Below are 20,928 nucleotides of genomic sequence, written 5' to 3'. Positions count from 1 at the left end.
AGATAATGGCCCTGGCTATGCAAGCCGAGCATTTCAATCCTTCTGCCGTTCCTATAATATCACTCATATTACAGGCATTCCTTACAATCCTCAAGGTCAAGGCATCGTGGAGAGAGCTAATGGATTATTAAAACACCAAATTGCTAAAATACAGAAAGGGGAGTCGTATCCCGCTACCCCTGTGAATATACTTAATCATGCTTTATTTGTTTTAAATTTTTTGAATTTGGATTCAAATAATCTATCTGCTGCTCAGCGATTCTGGGAAAAAAGAGAGCAGCGTCCTTTTGCCTTAGTGAAGTGGAAGGATCCCCTAACTGGTGCTTGGCATGGACCCGATCCTGTTCTAACCTGGGGTCGAGGGCATGTATGTGTTTTTTCACAAGGAGAAAATGACGCCCGCTGGCTGCCTGAACGCTGCGTTCGGATCGTGGAGAGTGACAGTGGCCATCCAAGCAGCGACTCACTGGGCCTACACCCCCAACCCTCCAGTGGTGCATCCTGCGACGTGGAAAGGACCTGAGTTATTCGTGCATGTCTATTGGGACTGCTACTGATCCACTTGTTCCACACATTCATATGAGCTGTGTTTCTCCTCCTTTTACTATTATGTAGGGACCTTTTAACATATTCATTGACTCTACACAATTTAATATGTGACATTATTTTGTCTTTACCATCCCTCTTCTTTATAACCTTTTTTGTAAAAGATGCCCAGGTGAAAAGCAAAGGCCTCCAGAGGTAAGTAGAAGTCGGCCGACCCCCTGTATGTCTGTGTTTTGTTTTATTTTTTTTTATTCCATTTTATTTTATTTTATTTAAAAAAAAAAAAAAAAAAAAAAAAGGGTGCACTGTGGGCCTAAAATAGAGGCCTGGGTGGTCAAGGGACGCCTTGACCCCCCTTCCCCTTCTGAGTTTCTTGTCAATATCAAGGCATACCAGAGAGTCCCACCTGCAAGACATGTCTAAATCTAAAATTAGCTGTTAAGTGTATCTGATTGAGTCCAATTTTCTTGTTATATGTCAATGTCTGATTATTTAAAAGTCTCCGCTTCTCTGTCTTGTTCATGTTACATATTTTTCTTTGTCCAGTTTTTGTCTTTAAAATTGGTACCATTTCTAAGTGTGGGTCCTTATGGTTTTTCTGTGCGTACTCAAGCACACATCCTTGTTATTTATTTGAACATTTCTGGGCCTAGCATGGCCGCTCCCCCATGTCTGCAGTTGTAACAAGCCCTGGAAAAATAAATTCCAGCTAAGCTGCCTTGCAAAAAGTTTTGTTTCGAACCTGGTTCTCACCTGTAAGAGTAAAATTGGCAAAACTCTCTTGACACAAACTTCCGGAAATTGAACGGCCGATATTAATTTTGCGCGCTTTATGATCTTTGAATATGAATGTGTGTGAATGAGTGAGTGAACATGTTCAAGGTTAAATTGTCAGCATGCTGGAAAAAAAAAAAAAAAAAAAAAAAAAAAGGATAAATTTATACTTAAACACAAAGACAATTGGGTAAATCTAAGCTTAAAACTTCAAGAAAAATATTAGGTTTGGATGTTTTACAATGTCTCAAAGAATTATTGTGTTGTCTTAAAGAAAAACTGGTAAATATTTTTCTAGATCCTGAAATCTGCATTTTATTGCAGGGCATACAGCTGTTTACATTGTAAACATTGTATCCTGTTCAGCTCAGAGGTGTTAGGGAATTTGGGATTTATTACTTTAAGTTAAAGTTTGGAAACATGTATTAGAGATTTAAATGTAAAATTGTTCATTAACGTCAGAAACTTTGCCTGTCCTTTCTTGCAAACTGACACTAGAAATCTGATGGTAAAATGTGGATAATGTGATTAGTATTTTAAAGGAATGTTAAAAAAAAAAAAAAAAAAAAGAAGAAAACTAAGTCCAGACTTGGACTTTTGGTGCACTGATGTCTATAGTTCTTGCATTAGGGAAAAACTGTTATTTGAGTTTAAACTGTCGTTGGAGTTTTAGACAGTAATCTAAACTGCATAAGAGCCCCTTTTTTCTAAAAGGCAAGAGGAGTGCCTTGGGCCCTAGGGGGCCTGAGGGCAGGAGCTCTTTGTGCCCTTAAAGGTTTTTCAATTGCAAATAAAGGCTAAGGTGTTAATTGTTTAAGCCAGTATCAGTAAAAGTTATTAAGAACATTGGAAATGGGTTTCTAAACAATATTTGAAAGTGAAGTTGTCTTATATGTTTAAAGAAAGAGAGAAAAGGAAAATCAGGACTACCAAAGTAATTGCTTAATTGCTATTTCAGCTTGCTCTTGTAACTTCCAGCTAGCCCATTGGAGAAGAACAGCAATCCTTATTCAGATGTAACTTTGGCCTTTTCCAGGTTCTAGGTAAGCTCATGCTTAGAGACTATTTCTGTGTCTACCACCTTGTTGCTCTATTGGAGATACATGGCCGTTCGTAGGACTCACTGATCTGAAAACTGCAGTTTTGAGCCAACCCCGGGCAAAGCAAAGTCCCTGTGAGATTGTGGTGTCTAATCTGGCAGCAGAGTGCTATTAAGGCAGAGTTGCTTTGGAGCTTGAAGCCGCAGAGTGCTAGCTCTGAGCTGAACAGCTGGGGGACAGCACTCAAGCACCAAGCTCAGGACTCACAGTGGCAGGGTGCTAGCCTTGAGCTGGAGAGCTGAGGGACAGTGCCCAAGCCCTGAGTTCAAGTCCAGCAACTAAGCAAGTGAATTGCCAATGGGACATTTATCCCTGTGTGGGGAAACTCTACTGGGACACGACGCAGAAAGCCTCTGCTTGGATGGCAGAGATGGTGTCAGATCTTAGTCACTTGTGCTTGGCCGATCAAATTAATCAGAGCCGGGAGGTCATAGAATAGTTTGTAAGCATGCCTTACTAATGCCCGTGCCTTTCATAACTGGGCAGGAACTTGTCAATCTTCTGTGATAGTGGATAGTTTAAAGCCCTAATTGAGCAAAATTTTTATTTATTTATTTATCTATTTATTTTTGACACCAGCCACAAATTCAGGAAAAGTTTGTGGATCTGAGACTTGTGTCTCTATTAATCTGTTTAGATCTGACAACTGAAGCATTGTTAAGGTTGCAGAAATTTAGTTCCCCAGACAATCAAGAAAAGGCTTTTGCAAATGGGTGCTATGTAACTACACCATTGTAGCCAAAGATGGTTTGTGCAGTTGTTAAATGTCAAATATGATCTCTAGTTTGGAGTAAATTATTATTCCTGATATCTAATCCTTGCAATCCCTAATAAACAGGCTAGGCTTTTTAAGGTCCCTGGTCAAGCACAGAGACAACGCCCCTGAGTCAGCTTGAAGAAGTCACAGAAGCCGAATCTCCGCCCATCTATCCCCTTTAGATGAAGGGACCAGTCATTTTTGGAAAGTGAGACAGGATAATGAGATATTAGAGATAGTGAAAAGAATAGAAATTGCACTTGTGTTTCTTTTAAAATAAAGACGGGGGATATGTCGGGAGCAAGAGTGGAAACAAACTGTACTTTGATTTGCATCAGATAATTGCTTGATTGTCTTATTGTTTTTTGGCCTTCTCCTGTTCAATTGATCTGAGATTTACCATATGAATGTAACCCTCAACAGCTCCCTGATTAACGATCTGGATGTAACACCTGGGAGGGCCCTGATCTCGGGAGGGGATAAAAACTTTGTGTTAAGAATAAACGAGGAGCAGTTTTTGCTTGGGCTGCAGACCTCCTGGACCCGATGTGTTTGTCTCTCTTCTAATTTTTCCAGTCCCTGCCCCTTATTTCAGGAACCCCAATTTGCTGCCGGGAGGCCCCGGCAAATAACCACAAAATGGTGTGTGTATGTAGCTTTCACTTTTATTTCAAATATATTGCCTTTCCATCTATTGCTTGGAGGAGTTCAGTAGTGCTAATATGAAAAATCCACAGATTTTGAAGAACTGATGTAGGAACTCACAAGTAAAGGCTAACAAGTGGCAAAACTCAATTTAAAAACAAGATTCTCTGTACATTTAACATATGTTCAATATCCTGATTTCTTATTGGGACATGGAAGGCAAATTACAGAAACCAACTTCCCATCTTGAGTTTAATTTGGATACTCCCGGAACTGAACATATTAAACTATAATTCATACCAGGAGCATTTTCATTTCTTAATAGGATACTAGCTTAACAACTGAAAGAAGGTTCTTTCATTAAGAAATTGCTTCAGTTATTAATAAACAAGTTTTTTTTTAAAGAATTATTTTCTGTGTTGCATATCAGGTAAGAGAGGGCAGAGTTTGTGAACAAATTAAAGACCAATTTCTGAAAAAAAGTATTTTTTAGGCTGTCAACAAATTGGGTAGTCTATCTGCAGTCATTTTAACTTAATGTTTCCTAAGAGCTGAGCTTACACCATAATACACGTTCATTCAAAAATTAAAATTATTTTAAAGTAGTCTTTTGTCAAGTATTTGTCCTAAAAGAATTATTACTGTGTCAACATATCTGGGACATTTTGCTTCTTCATGTTCTATATTACTGTCTATCCACCTTTCCATGTATGAGTGCAAAATAATTCTTATATATTTTCTTTTTCTGTGCCTACTGCTTGCACTTGAAGTCTGACACCTGTGCTCTTGACCAGCTTTTCTGTCAAGACTGGCACTTTACCGTTTGAGTCATGCTTCTACATCTTGCTTTTTACTAGTTATGTGGAGATAAGAGTCTTAGATTTGTCCACTCTGGCTGACTCCACAATCTTCAGATCTCAGTCTACTGAGTAGCTAGGATTATTGGCATGAGGCATTGATACTCAGCTTTAATGACATGATTTCTGTTTAAGTGCAAGTCTAAGCATGAATTACTATTTATGACCAAAGATTAGATTTCCACTAAGACCTATAATACTATAGTTCAGTAGATTTTAGTGTTAGGAAGATGTAAATTGGATACTTATTTAAAATTGTTCATAAGATTTATGAAAAGGATGGAATTAGCTTTTTTTCTGATAGTGTTGAAGATTGTACTTACAGCCTCATGCATGCTAGGGAAGGGCTCTATCATTTGTAATTACAGGATGGAGTTCCTTTATTGTCATTTTACTATCATTTAAAAAAATCTTGTGTTCAGAAACGTCTTTACATTGTGTAGAACAGCAATACAACAAAGGATAAAAAAATTCAAAGTTACATCTGATACATGAATAACTGAAATAAAAGTTGGTGAAAGAAGCTAATACTTCTGGGTGGAAGAGATAGAGGAATGGATAGAAGACACTGCTAATGCAATCAGCTCATTTACTTTATAAAATGCATGTTCTCAATCGGAGATAATAATTTTATAACTTACCTCTGCATACTTTAACTTCAATGTTTTATGCATTTCTCGGAAACGACTATAACGCCTGAATACAGTCCATGTCTCATCTAGAACAGTAATCTATAAAGAAAGAAAAAAAATAAATCAGCATTAATTAAAAGAAAAAGTAACTACAAATCTAAGAACGTAATTTAAAAATTAAATTAAAAGTGATTAGCATGGGAAAAAATCTGCAGAACTGAAAACATTAATCTAGCTGCATAAATATGACCTAAAAACAGTATTTGTACTCTATTAGACCCCTATATTCAGCTCCAGAGTCTTGCTATAAGCAGTACATGCCTGTATAAGTGAGGGGCAGTTGATCATATTTACCACTTAGATCACAGAAGATAAATAGCACAGGGTGACCTTTTAGGAATAGTGCTTTAAATCCTAATTTAGGTCCACACAGTTCAGCATGGTGGACACTAAGGGAGGAGGAATGAAGAAAAAAGAGGAGGATAGGGAAAACAGAGGAGGAAAGGGGACAAAGAAAAGAAAAATAGTAATAATGGACCCCTATGATTGCTAGTATTAATGCACTGTTTTGCCTTCCTTTGGAGAGAATTACAGATTTAGCTTTTCATTGGATGCCTAGGGTAAAAGCTTTGTAACATATAAGCTTACCAGAGACCCTGATTCAGTGGGCCACAATGGCCCCACTAATCCCATCTAAAGCCACAGGCATGTAAGTTTTAAATTCCCAGTTCTATTTCCTACTGTTCTGAGCTCTAGACTCACAGACCCAGCTTGAAGATAGGAACCTCTACTTCAACCCCATCTCAACTTCAATATTGTCCATCTCCATACATTTCACCAGCACCTACCACTCCCTGCCAGCTTCTCAACTTCTTTTGCCATCCTCATGGTTGAATAAACACAGGGTCTTAAGAGTTTCCGGGCACTCTGTCTTCAATCCTTCACTATCTCTGCCATCTTTTTTTTCTCATCCATTGAGTTTTCTGTTGGTTTTTGCTGGAGTCTCTTCCAGCATGTCTATACACATGTGTTCTCCCCAATCCCTTTGCTGGACATCGACAAATTCAGTTCTGCTCCCTGCCCCTTCCTCCTGAAGAAGCTTGGTACTGCTCCTAGGAATCGTGTATGTAAGTTTATCTGATGTGGAGAGAGGAAGGGGAAGCACAGAAATGATGGCAGAAAGGGTGAACCGATGCAGCAGTGAAACTCACTAGATACTACATTGAAAACGAACTATACAACGTGTTGGAGAGGGAACTCGAGAGGGGAAAAACTAGGGAAGAAGGTGTGAAGGGATGACACTGTTCACAGGAAATGTACTCATTAACTGACATCACCTTTACAATAAAAATGTTATCCCAGGTTATTGACACAGTCTTGGAGCTATAACTACATAGACATAAAAATCTATGATGGGATATATACTCTATACTCATAATGTTATATAGATCGATATAAATCTATGACAGTCTCCGCTTAATTTTAATTATGTTCTAAAATTTATGTGCTAATGATTGCATATAGTTTCCCTTCTTGAATTCTTGTTTGTTAAACATGGCATTTGAAATATGATGTAAAAAAATCAGCATTAATAAAAACTTTTAATAAAAAACTTTTAAAGAAAAAGGTCTAAATCTTTAACCTGGTACCAGCAACTTTTCCTTAAGGCTTCTCTTTCACCTCAGCTGTCTTCTCTCCTGCTGTACTTCCTGAACATACCTTCTCTCCCACCAGAGTCTCTGCACAGGCCATGTCCCTGTTTGGGAAATCCTATCCTGTCCATCAGAGAAACACTCTTCTTAAATACAGTAGTTCAGAAGGCTTCTCCTGAGGCATCACTGGAAAAGGCAATAGTGGGAGAAGACCCTGGCTAGCAACCTCATAAAGAAAGAATGAATCTTGAGTCCCAGCTTTGGTCCAGTTCATTTATTTTCCAAAGAGGCAAATGAGATGAGTTTGGTGATAAACAAGGATACATGTTTTTTTATTTCCATCATTCTGACGCTGCACTGATTTTTTTCACAATAACCTTTCGATTGTGGCAGGATTAGGAATCTCCTTGAAAAAGGTAATTGCCATAAGAAACCATAAAAAAAGTGAGTGGTTTTACATAAAATCTCTAAGTAAAGAATGATTAGGTGCTCTGCAGCCATACTATTTTCAAGACTGGAGTGCAAGTCATACAAGCTGGGGAATCCTGGTTTGGCCTTCCTCTCAGTTCCTGTCTCAACAAACCACACATACAGCAAGAGATACAAGGGACCAAGCCTGCATAATCCAAAGGGCGGGGCCTTTCCCAAGGGTAGATAGTACAAAACTTAGCTCAGACAGGAACCAGAGGTCTGAGAAAACTGGAAAGGAATGGGCCTTCTACCTTCCCATGTGGCTGTGCTGTCTGCTACCAGAACTCCTGACTCCACCTACATGCTTGATGCCTCACAGGCAAAATCCTAGCTTTCCCCCATCAATGAGATTCCAATGCCCCAGTTCTTTTCTTCTGAAATCTTCACATTATGTCTTGAACCCATACTTCCTGTTCAGCCCCTCCCAGGAGCCATCCCTTCATGGCTGCTCTGACTGAAAAGCTGGCTCTCCACTACAAAAGCAGTTGCAGCAGCCTCTCAAACAGAAGGTATCAGAGGAAAATTTCACAAGCTCACTGGCCAGGTCACTGAGTTGCCACTGAATGGCCTGTCCATCATCTCATGTGTTCCAATTCAAGAGATATGGTAGTACTCTCAGGCCCTCTATTTTGTCCTTCCCATTAACACAAAACTTCTTTAACATGTTTCCTCATGATACCACCTGCTTCTTTCTTTCCATTATTCCTTGAGTTCACTACAACCTGCTCAACAATCCAGCAAGTTATTAATGGCCTCTTTATCCCCAAATTTATGGAATATTGGTCTTGATCTTATTTAACCTATGATGATGACCTGACACAGAAGATAGCATTCTCTTCCTAACTTTTTTTTTCACTTGGTTTCCAGGTTGCTATACTCTTATTATATTTCTGTTTGCTGAGCTTTCTCATTTCACTGACTTTTAAACATCAACATGTCCCAAGTGTAATCCTTGAACATGCTTTATTTTTTGCCTGCACTCATTCCTTTGGTGATGTCATTCCATCCCATGGCCCAGATTTGTATGCTAGGACTCCTTGGATGCTCATATCTTCTCCCTGAGCACAGACTCATATATATATATAGATCTGTCATGTGGACATCTCATATGCATAGTACATAAGATGGTATATGTAACAAAATTAATTTTATCCAAATACAATCCATTTCCCCATTCTAACTAACTCAGTCAAGCCAAAAATATGCTATCCTCAATGCTCCCTCTTTCTTCACATTCAGTCAGTCAGCAAATCCTCCCTGCCAAATCCCCAAAACCCAAGTCCCTAGGCCATTTCTAACCAGTACTAAGCATCACCTTCTAAGAACCATTATCATTGACTAGGTTCTTTTTTACAGCCTCATCACTAGCCTGTGTATGTTCTTGTCCCTCTTTCTCATTGCATCCCTCATGCAGTCTTGTACAAAATTATGCCCTATGAGGCTACTTCTTTGCTCAAATCTAACTTCAGTGCAAGGTCCTTCATGGATCTGAAAAGATTTGTCTGGTCCATCTCATTTTTAAAATATTTTTTATTCTAATAGAAGGGTTACATTATATTTGCCACATAGAAGGTGCATTATTTCACAAACATTGATCCCTTTCTCATGTTTTAGTTCCCATTTCCCTTTCCCCATCTTGTCTTTAAACACATCTCCAACCACTGTCCACTTTGTTCACTCTGGATTTTTTCTTTACTTATTCAAAATACATCAAACATACAGCAGGTATAGTTTCAGGGAATGTGCATGCATTGATCTATTTCTAGAATGTTCTTCACTTTGAGTTTTCATATGAGTTCTCATTTCCTTCGAATCTATGTTTGAAAGCCAGCTTCTTTTTCAGAACTTATTCTTTTTAGTTTCTTATTTGTATCTTTACATCGTTGTACAAAGAAAGTGCCATTCAACAAAGAAGTCAAATCATTCTTTTCACTTTGTGACTTCCATATTATCCTATTCTAAACTGCCCTTTTCCCATTAACACTAGTTTTTTCTTAATAATTTTTTATTGTGATTAATAGAAGGGTTGCATTATATTCACCAGATAGAAGGTGCATAACTTCATAAACATTGATACCCTTTCTCATGACATGGTCCCCATTTCCCTCCCACCCTCCCCCTGCTTATCTTGATTTCCCCCCTTCCCTATCCAATTTCAAATAATCAATTAAGCACATATAAAATATATCAGATAACAAGGTGAAAAATTGTAAAAATATGAGATAACCAAGGGATGGCAAAAGAGATGAACGGTAACATAGTACCTTAAGGACAACAATCACTCATTATATGGCTTTGGTTTCCTTATCCTGGAGGTCCTTACATTTAGTGTCATACTATTTGCCTAATGTCTCTACATTTTGTTTTATTGTAAATCTCTGCTAGGAGAGCCTAAGGTTTCTACTGATTACGACAAATGAGGGAGACTATTGGGCCTATGTTCCTTTGAATCTGGCTTACTTCACTTAATAGGATTTTTTCTAAGTCTTTCCATTTCCTTACAAATGGGGCAATATCGTTCTTTCTGACAGCAGCATAGAATTCCATCGTGTATAAATACCATACCTTGTTGATCCACTCATCAACTGAGGGACATCTGGGTTGGTTCCATGTCTTTGCTATGGTAAATGGTTCTGCAATGAACATCATTGTGCTAGTGGATTTAGTATGCCCTTGTTTCTGGAAGGTTGGGTAAATGGCAAGTAGTGGAATTGCTGGGTCATAGGGGAGCTCTATGTTTAGTCTTTTGAGGAACTGCCATACTGCTTTCCATAGTGGTTGAATGAGTTTGCACTCCCACCAACAGTGTAGTAGTGATCCCTCCTGGCCATATCCCCTCTAGCATCTGTTGTTTTTAGTTTTCTTGATCTTGATCCTGGCCATTCTAACTGGAGTGAGGTGGAATCTTAGAGTTGTTTTGATTTGCATTTCTTTTATGACCAGAGATGTCGAGCATTTCTTCATGTGTCTATAAGCCATTTTTATTTCTTCTTCAGAGAAGACTCTCTTTAAGTCTTTGGCCCATCTTTTAATGGGATGGATGTTTCTTTGGAGATTAGTTTTGGAGTGATTCAATTTTTTGAACTGTTGATATATTTTATATATGAGGCCTTTGTCCGTTGTATGGTAGTTTTACTTTTTTGTTTGTTTGTTTTTTTCTACTAAGTATTTGGGCATAAGATGACTAGATAGCAAAATAAAATCCCTCCTTACAAGTACCCTCCCTTCAGTTTTTCTTGATATTAGGTTAATATCAGGGCTTGTAATGGAAGGTGGAATGCTTCTATTGTTTGTGTGTGGAGTTGGGAGAAGAGAAAAAAAGGGCCTGTATGACAAGGTTAAACCTATGCAAATCTTTATAATGTATAGTCCTTAGAGTCAAGCTATCTGAGTACATGATACCCCAAACTCCAAAAGTCCTGCCTAATAACTTAAGAGGTAGAAAACCCATCAATATTGTGAATGTAGTACATTGTCAAAAATACCAAATGAAAATCATTGGCATATCATGGGTAAGGACATTTTTATGCCCTGTATATTGATGTTTTAAATATGTATGTGTACAGGTCTCAATGAATCTTCCTCAATATTTGTTTGCTCTCTATTTTTATTTTTTGTTAGTCCTAGGGCTTGAACTCAGGGCCTGGACATTGTCCTTGATTTTTCTCAAGGCTGGTGTTCTACCACTAGAGCCACAACACCATTTCCAGCCTTTTCTGTTTATATGGTACCAAGGAATCAAATTCAGAACTTTGTGAATGTTCACAAGCACTCTACCAGTAGGCCATACTCCTGGCCTTTAGTTTACTGTCTAATTTACACAGTTCTCAAAGCATCATGACTGAACATCAGCCATCAGTTTCACTCAGGAGCTTGTTAGAAATGCACATGCAGAGGTCGTACACATGTCTACTGAATTAGAAATCCTTAGCAGTCACATTTTAAAAACATTAACTGGTATGAAGGTGGGTAGACTCCCATTGTGGAGATTATTTTTATTTTCAATCACATAAGACTGAACGTTTGACGCAGGTAAGTTAAAATGGAGAGCTGGCTATAATTATGCCGTTCTGGTGATTTCTTTGAAGTTCATCTAGCTGACCTCAAACTCAAGAACTTGCTGCCTTAGCCAAGTGCTGGGATTATAGGTGTATATCCCATGCCTGGGTCAGACTTAAAAAAATGAACTAAGAATATAATTCATTCTCAATAGATTTGCAATATAATTTTCTATTAATGCATAGAGAGCCTTCCAAAGGCTTCAACCTTGAGACTTATACCTGAATTCAGGTTAAGTACAAAGATGAAGTTAAATATAAGGATAGATTAGTTAAGTCTTGCATTATCTTCAACGTGTAAACAAGATGAGAACAGTGAGGATGATCAAGACTATTAACAACACCTACTACATACAGCAGGTAAGACAAGCTCTAGGATCTCTGCAGGAAACTGATCAAATCTCTTCTGTGTAATGGAAAGAGAGAAACTACATTTAGAACTGCTGTTTGGTTCATGTGAAATTAGGAATAAGAAATACAAAAAGGCAAAATATCTACTATAGGCCCGTTTTTACTCCAAATTAAAACTGGGCATAGGATGGGATGAGGATCAAAAGGGGAAAAAAAATCATATCAGTGGAATAAATAAATCAGGCCTAAATAGTCTATTTTTTTCTTTAAAGTTGAGAATGCAAGGCAGCATTACTGCATATCATTGAGAAAGCAAACTCATTACTTTTCTCTCTCTGAATAGTTTTGCTGATACAAATCCATCTTTCCTGGGCTATAAAATGATCAAGTGCATCTTAAATGTCATAAATATGTCAAAAAGATGGACTACTTTTACTTATAAACAATCCTCAATTGAGTGCTTTCCACAAATTTATGTTCTATACATGTTTTGCTGGTTTAAGGATTGTCAGGTTTAAGGTCTGCCATAAGTATATATTTGCTTATATATGTCCTACCAGCATAAAGGGTAGGTTCCACACAGTTTTTCATCCAAAGAAAAATACTCTAGGCAGTCCCAAATGAAATATTAAGTCTTAGAGTTCTTTTTCTAACATCTGTTTTTTAACAACACTTAAGGGAGCTACCTTGAATATATATATATATATTTAATATTCAATCGAATATATATGCACATACATACCTATGAAGAATAGTTTGAAATATATGACTTGTAACATAACCATAAATGTACTTGAAGAAAATTAAATTTATTACAAATGTATGTGTACATTAAAATCTCACCAGACACTGTGGTTCACACCTATAACCCTAGCTACTTAGGAGGCTGAGATCTGAGGATTGTGGTTCAAAGCCAGTCCAGGTAGAAAAGTCTATGAGTCACTAACCACACCAAAAAGCTGGAAAGGAAGGTGTGGCTCAAGTGGTAGAGCACTAGCATTGAGTGAAAAGGAAAACAAAAAAGCTCAAGGACAGTTCTCATATCCTGAGTCTAAACCTCAAGAGTAGCACAAAGGAATAATAATTACAATCAAATCAGAAAACATATAAAGCAACAATTAGTGCATATTCTCCTAGCTAGTAGTCACCTAGAGTAAAAGAAGTACAATGATTCATATGACATGGAAAGAAACTACTAGAATTTTATATTTTTCTCTTATTCCTCTTATATTTGTACTCTGAAGGAATGTTATAATAAGTATACTTTGTGACTATTATGTACTAATAAACTAAAAATATTCATATTGGCTATGCCTTCACAGCAAGTCTTTTATTATACGTGATTAAAAATATTTAGGTAGGTGGGGGCTGTAGCTTAGCAGTATTTAGCAGAATTAATAATTAGTAATTATCAGAATTCTTACCAATTACACACAAGACCCTGGCTTCAAGCCCCCAACACAGAAGAAATCAGGTGGATGAAGAAAGATAAGTCCACATGGATAGAATCTAGTTCATTAATTATATTCCATGTCATAATGTCTGAGGAAATATAAAATCTATTCCAAATGAATGGGTGTGTAGAGTAACAGGCATTAGCGCATTAGGCTTAATTAAAATCTCTTCTGACAACTGATATGAACAGAACTAAGTCATGGGTGGAAAATGAAGCCAACATCTCAATCATCCAAACTATATCCTGTAGAAATTCCAGCCTGACATGTGATTACTCTTTGTTCTGATCCACCTCCAGGACCACCAAATTGGACCTCAAAGACTGACAGCAACATCACTTTCCTGTTTCACCTTTTGTCTTCTGGTTACTCATCCACAGTCCCAGGTTAGACTCCTGGTCACTAGAAGAACAGTATCTTCAAAATTCCCAAGTTCTTCAACTTTCTGGTGGGGTACTGCAGAATAATTCCCCACATCAGGAAGCCCATGGTATCCCCATTCTCTTCTCTTATGCTCCTCAGCACTTTGCTCCAGTTAGTCTCCAAGGAAGGGAGAATGAAGGTAGATAAATGGATAGCTATTTGAACTCAGCACAGTCACTCCTCTTTGGAAATCCTTCCAAATGACAGGCTCTTGTGATGAGTATTTCAAAATGTGTTAGGTCTCTAATCCTTGTAAGGATTAACTTGTTTTCCTGGCATGATTAGGGTAACTCAACTCCTTTGGAGCCTCTCAAGCAATGCTGTTACTATATTCAATCTCCTTCCCATTAAAACTCATTTCCATCTTTCCTTAATTTTCCTAATTTTTCTTCTCCTAAAAGAATCCCTCTCCAGTGTTTGCCTCAAATTCCTATGCCCAAAGCATCATGGTACTTTGGCCTCAGTGTTCTCAATGTCTTGAATACTTGTCTACTCTCCACTCATTGGAATCCTCCCTATTTCTAAAGACAGAAACATAAGCCTATCATCAGGTCTTCTAGATTGTCTCTCTCTGTACCCCTTGTTCTCGTTCTCCTATTATTCTACACAAGCGTCTCTTCCCACATATAGCTGTCCTTTGAACCTACCGATCGTTTTTTATTTTCTTCAGTAACTTAATGCATTTAAGTTTTTTAAAAAATGAATGAATAATGAAGACAGTAGAGTTCAGGCTCTTTTTCAGAAAAGCTTTTCAATAACATTTTCCAATTCTCTTTTCTTGCACTGTGGGGTTATAGAATGATCTAAATTTTCATCCTTTACTGACGTATCTATAACTGTTTAAAGCTTTTTTTTTTTTAGCAAGTAGGCATTGGGGGAGGTAAGGGTGAGGGCAAAGAAGGACAAAATGCCATTTATCCAATTCCTTTTTCAAAGAATATTCTACTGATTTCAAGAAACACTGATAATCCCAGCACGATGGTTCATGCCTGTAATCCTAGCTACTTAGGAGGCTAAAATCTGAGGATTGTGGTTCAAAGCCAGCCTGGGCACTAAAGACAGTGAAATTTCATTTCCAATTAACCACTATAAATCCTGCTTAAGGAGTAGGGTGGTAGCCTCATATATTTGTACTCTGAAAGGATGTTATAATAAGAAGAATACTTGGTATCTATTATGCACTAAAAAATAGTTATATTGGCTATGCCGTCTCAGCAAGTCTTTTACTGTGCATGATTAAAAATATTCAGGTAGAGGAAAAACTTGGAAAAATCATATTAAGTGAAGTAAGCCAGACCCAAAGGAACATAGATTCAATGGTTTCCCTCATTTGTAATAATCAGTACAAACCTTGGACTCTCTTAGCAGTGAATTACAATAGCTTAAAACATAGATAAGGCCATATAGGATGAGGCTAAATGAAAGGACCTCCAGGATATGGAAACAAGAGCTATATAATGTGTGATTGTTGTTCTTAATGTTACTATTGTTATTTCTCATCTCTTTTGTTGTCCCTTGATTATTCTCATATTGTTACAAGTATCCCACCTTGTTATCTGGTATACTGTACATATGTTTATTTAAAATAGGAAAGGGAAGAGGGAAAACAAGATGAGGGGAGGGAGTGGAGTGGAGGAAAATGGGGACAAAAACATGAGAAGGGGCATCAATGTGTGTGAAGTAATGCACCTTCTATCTGGTAAATATAACTGTAACCCCTCTATTTTAAGAAAAATATATGAAGAAAAATATTTAGGTAGATGGGAGCTGTTGCTTAGCAGTATTTAGCAAAATTAATAATTAGTAATTACTCACTAAAGACTGTGAGACTCTTATCTCCAATTAACCACTAGAAAACTGGAAATGGTGCTGTGGCTCAAGGGATAGGGAGGTAGCCTTGAGCTGAAGAGCTCAGGGACAGGGCCCAGGCTCAGAGTTCAAGCCCCATGACTGACACATATGAAAAAAGAAACACTGATAAAGAACTTGGGGATAAGAATAGACATGTGAGAGGTTACCAAATGACACAGAAAGAAACAGAAATGTAGTCCAATTTTCTTTAAAAGGTAGATTCTCTATTAATCTGGAAAACTCATGTTCTGAGTGGTATTGTCCTATGGGCAGCAAGTTTGAAATAAAAGCCAGGCAAGTGGGCTGAGTCTTCTTGACTTAGTAAGGGGCAACAGTTGAATCATATTGATAACAGAACAAGGAACACGGACTATGACCACCACTGCAGAACAGAAAATCAAAGGCTCTGGATTAGCACAGTCACAAACCCTGACTTGAGTTTAGTCAAAAGTAAGGTTACTAGCTAAGCTATTACTAAATTCCTTCAGACCTCCATTTCTTCACTTTGGCACAGATTCATGATGCTTAACCCTCCCTGTAGATGAACTCTGAGAAATGCAAAGCAAGTTATCAGTGTTTGGGCACTCAGAAGTAGTTATTCCCAACCTGGACATTACATGTGTAAACAAGGAATGGACAGGAAGTAGGGCCCTGGCTCAAGTGGTAGAACACTAGTCTTGAGCTTTGAAAAGGTAAGAGACAATGAACAGGCCCTCAGTTTAAGCACCAGTGCTGTCACAAACTAAGCAAAAACCCATTCATTTGGGGGAAAATTTTTTTTATTAAATGGTGCAATACTGAAAGCTGAGATTCACTGGGAAGCAACCATTAAAAAAGGCATTAAAATCATTTACTTCATTTTTAGTTTTGGAGATACTAGGATATGAATTCTAGGCCTCTTGAGTCACGCCCATAGCCTACCTCTTTCTGACTTATTTTGCAGGTAGGTCTTCAATAGTTTCTTTAAGAAGTTATATTTGCATTACCTTGAAGTGGCTGTACAAAGGAGGTATCATTCAACAAATCAGTTTTTAAGTACAATGATCTTGATCAATGTTACCTTTTCTATCATTCTTTTCCACCCCTCGTAACCTAACCCCTCTCCTCAATGTTCTTAATTTCATGGGATGTGCACAGAATATTATGCATTCTCGCTCCCTCCTCTCCATCCATCCATCCCCTTCCTCTTGATCTCCCCAATACACCTTTCAAGTATCAGCTCCCTAGTTTTCATTTTGGCAGACTGTTTTTCTAAAATAAAATACTGCAAATACTATATTTCAGCCAAATATCTGTGTGCACTTGTATACAACCCCATGCGTGTTTTCTTGACAATTTATAAATTAGTTCTACCTTCCACATATGAGAGAAGGCATGCATTGCCTGTGAGACTCTTATCTCCAATTAACCTCCAGAAAACTGAAGTGGTACTATGGCTTAAGTGATAGAGTGCTAGCCTTGAGCTAAAGAGCTCAGAGAGACAGCACCCAGGATCAGAGTTCAATTCAAGCCCTACAACCATCCTCCCCCCCCCAAAAAAACAAAAATTTGCTTGTATTTTTGTAAAAACTGAGGGAAAAAATGGATTACCTCCCCCTCCTCCAATTTTTCAGTACAAGACAAAACTCATAAAGAGATGAGAGGGCTGCTTAATAAAAAAAAGTCAAAATAAAATATGGTACTTCAAGCTCTAACATAATTTCCTTCACTTGCTATTTAAGCTTAAAGACAGCAACAAATGGGAATATTCCAATCTGGAGGGGCTGTAGTAGGAGAAACACTCCATTTGTCTCAGTTCTGCTAATACACACACAGGAACATAATCTATCAAGTTACTAATAAGCACACATTCAGTTGCCAACACACTACTTTTTCAGAACACTTATACTCTATCAAGTCAGAAGTAAGTATTCCTAAAAGATGTATGTGTGTGTAGTTCATCTAATAGATTGGATGGCTCTGATTTCTGAGAAATTTCTCTGATTGTAAATGTGCTACTGCTACTCTCAAATGGTATATTCCCTGGCCATCTCCTCTTCAGGATTCTAGACACTTCTACCCACCACCATATTCTCCATGTTTACTTAACGAAGTACCTATGACTTACCAAAATTCAAGAAAAGGACCAGGGTATGATTCAAGTAGTAGATGGCTTATCTAACATATGTGAGATGCTGAGTTCAATCCCCAATCTCTCTCTCTGTCTCTCTCTGTCTTTCTCTGTCTCTCTTTCTCCCTCTCTCTCTCTCTCTCTCTCTCTCTCTCTCTCTCTCTCTCTCTCTCTCACACACACACACACACACACACAGAGTTAAAAATATATAAAAGTAACAGCTAACCTTGAAAAGAGGCAGAGATGTAGCAATGGTTAATCCTTGTAGAGCAGTACTAAAATAGGGCCTCAACATCAACAAAGTAAAGAAGGTAGTGGTATTTGGAGGGCACATGAAAAGAGGAGATGTTCAGGACTTGGGTCCACTTACTATCTAACTCATAAAATATAAATACTTCTATTGCAAAAAAATGTTTCCTATTTGAGGAAATCTCCAGCAAAATGCCTGAGATGCTGAAGCGCTTGACAGATAGTAGCTTCCTTCCTTCCATTAGGGACTGCAAGCTCACTCACACAGGCATCCTTCAAGAAAAATTCATAGAACCTCGAGGCATAAGCTAACAGAGGACATCGTGAGTCTACCACGTTATTTCAGAATCTTAAATTGTGCTTTAAAGGATAGACGAAGCTCATAAGAAATGTCAAATACAGTTACTAAACAAGCAAAAACTCAGGAGATACAGGTAGATCTCAGGATGTGTCAAGAAAATGACGAATGCAGGCAGCCCAGGAGATATAAAAAAATTCACAATGCGCTAAACATGGACCCTGTGTGTGTGTGTGTGTGTGTGTGTGTGTGTGTGTGTGTGTGTGTGTGTGTGTGTAAATGCTATGGAACAGATAAGAATGCTATGTATAGGTAGAAAGGGAGGAAGGACCATATCTCTTCTGGGATAACAGCTATGCCATCCCTGAATTGGCCACCTTTGGTGACACCCAGGCTGATCTTGTCCTTTCCTGTAAATGTCCTACTGAAGAAGTTTAGGTAAAACCCACGACTGTCCCCAGCACATGACTGGCCAGGTGTATATATATGCCTGCTTCCCCTTGGGATGAGTGTTCATTGGCTTTAGGTACCCTTCACCTCCCATGGTCATGGTCCCTTGCTCTACTCTGGTCTCTGTACAATGAGAAAAGCAACAGGGGAGTGGACAGACAAACATGGTGTGAACAGGGGCCAGGTAAACAATCCATCCTTCTCCCTTGCCTCTGTCCTTGGAGGGTATCACATTAGCACAAGTCCTCCATGGCAAGATATCCTGATGTCCAGGGCAGGATGAGCAGCACAGTCATCCTCAAGATGGGTTGGTGTTTTCATAGGCATGGTGGCCTTGATTCTTGTGTTTACTGACCTTTCACTGACCTGAGCAGGTCTGGATTTCTATGTCAAATCCTTACCATTTAAATGCTGACAACTTAAATAAAAATGATCTGTTCAGACAGAATGAGACATATCTTCTTTCTACCACAATCTCCATCTGCTGCCTCAAGTGGATATTGACCCATAATTGTGTCAGGCCCTTTGGCTTTTGGGATATGTTTCCTCCATAGTAAAAGGAAGATTCTAACTCTCACCTGGAAGTTTGGCAATTTATCTCCCTTTGAGTCACTTCTGTTTGGGAAGAGTCTAGTAGACCTCTTAGAAGTAAGCATCTCCTGGTTCTGGGGTGAGTAGACTAAAATGAGGTATGAGAAGGAAGGTTTACATAGTGAAAGCCAACAAGAATAAAACGAAGGAGTAGCACTGTCTGGGGATCTTTGGAAATTGTCTCCCAGTGGTCTATGGATGCATGCTTGAAGACTTCCTCAATGTCATATTTTCTCTGGGTAAAGGTCACTCATGTTACCACAGCTTCTCTTTCCTTTCTCAGGCTACCAATTGGGAGATATAACAAAATGAGACAGCATTTAGGGGTAAGAGAAGTAGCTTGTGACTATGGCATCCTTAGCAAGAAAATTAGAAGTATGAAAGGTTTTGGTTTGGACATTGTGTGCTTGAAGTAAGGTGTGTTGGTACGTGCAACTTTGCAACTCCAAGTAGAATAAAGCAACACTGTCCGAAAGGGTTGGCCCATAACCATGTGAGAAAAAGTGGGGCACAAGCATCACTGAACAGCAAGAGGGGGCTTGGAACCAGGATGCTGGAGTCTCCTTAGAACAGATGAGACTAGAATGAGAATGGCCTCAAGCAAGGGGCTGGAGAATGATCAGGCACCCATCTTAAGATGCTGAGGATGAATAGCGAGCCTTGAGAGGCATTTCTCTGTGAACAAGAGCAGGACAAAACTCGCCTATGGATATTAGCCCCAAGGCACGTGGAGGAGACAGAATCGAAAAGATAGGAGACGAGGCAGGAGGAAGATAGATCAGAGAGACTAACATTAATAATATATTCCCATTTAGCCACATGTTTCTTGCATGATTAAGAGCATGCAGTCACATTAGGAGCAGCTAGTGGGCATCCACGAGTATGTACAGAGTTCAAGGAGCGTATAGGGGGTTTATTTGCAAAGGGCCTGGAGTCACATCATCATCCCTAAAGCTCTGGACAGGCCATGCTCAGTGTAGAATACCGGCCTTGGATGTGTCATACTACAGTGTCAGCATTTCTGGTCAGGCACTGTGTGGGCACAGTGGAATGTGTTATGGGGAGGAGGAGATTAAGTACTAAACAGGAATGGTGAGGGCTCAGGCAGTATATATCTCCAGAAAAGACCAGTGATAAACATAACATTGACCAGAAAGATGACTTGGGCAGTGACATGGCTATGAACACAGCACACTGGGTGATAACGGAGGCCTGGGGGAGGGAAGAGACCTGATGCATGTGTCACCATTCAAGGGAGGGCAGCGGCAACATAATGGTTTGCTTTTTATGTAACCATAAACTCTCAAGCAACAAGCTATATTTTAAAAAAGTATGCCAGCATTGGCATAATTCTTGGTGGTATGATATTGGCATGTAAATTAAAATCTGAAGAATTTATAATAATGTCACATATCTAAGACAAATGAGTATGACAATCTCTGTGAGCCTTAACCACAGATTTTCCAGGCTTGTGTTTTGTATCATGCTGAAATGTGATTTAAGAATTAAATTGTACCCACCCTGGTCCTAGCTAACTAGAAATGGCAAGCCTAATTCAGAGTAATAGATTCCATGTATCAATCACTGAAAGTCCTTTCAGCTTTGAAGAGGGAGCTTTAACAAAATTGCTAGTTCATGTGGCAGCTGCATTTTAGG

General features: G+C 38.6%; 1 protein-coding gene across 5 annotated transcripts in view; it reads right to left on the bottom strand.

Moving 5' to 3' along the window:
- The window catches only part of Kif16b (kinesin family member 16B), a 284,469-nt gene that overhangs the window by 58,103 nt on the left and 205,438 nt on the right, over nucleotides 1-20,928 (bottom strand). For all 5 annotated transcript variants that reach the window (XM_090351966.1, XM_090351970.1, XM_090351967.1 and 2 more), the window contains one exon: nucleotides 5,321-5,410. In XM_090351966.1, the coding sequence (XP_090208092.1) occupies nucleotides 5,321-5,410 (90 nt within the window). The remainder of the gene's footprint in view (nucleotides 1-5,320; nucleotides 5,411-20,928) is intronic.

Source organism: Megascapheus bottae, chromosome 18, assembly GCF_031878675.1.
Source record: "Megascapheus bottae isolate mThoBot1 chromosome 18, mThoBot2.hap1, whole genome shotgun sequence".
Classification (NCBI taxonomy): Eukaryota; Metazoa; Chordata; class Mammalia; order Rodentia; family Geomyidae; genus Megascapheus; species Megascapheus bottae.
The sequence above is the reverse complement of the archived record's forward strand: the minus strand, read 5'-3'. Positions and strand labels throughout refer to the sequence as shown.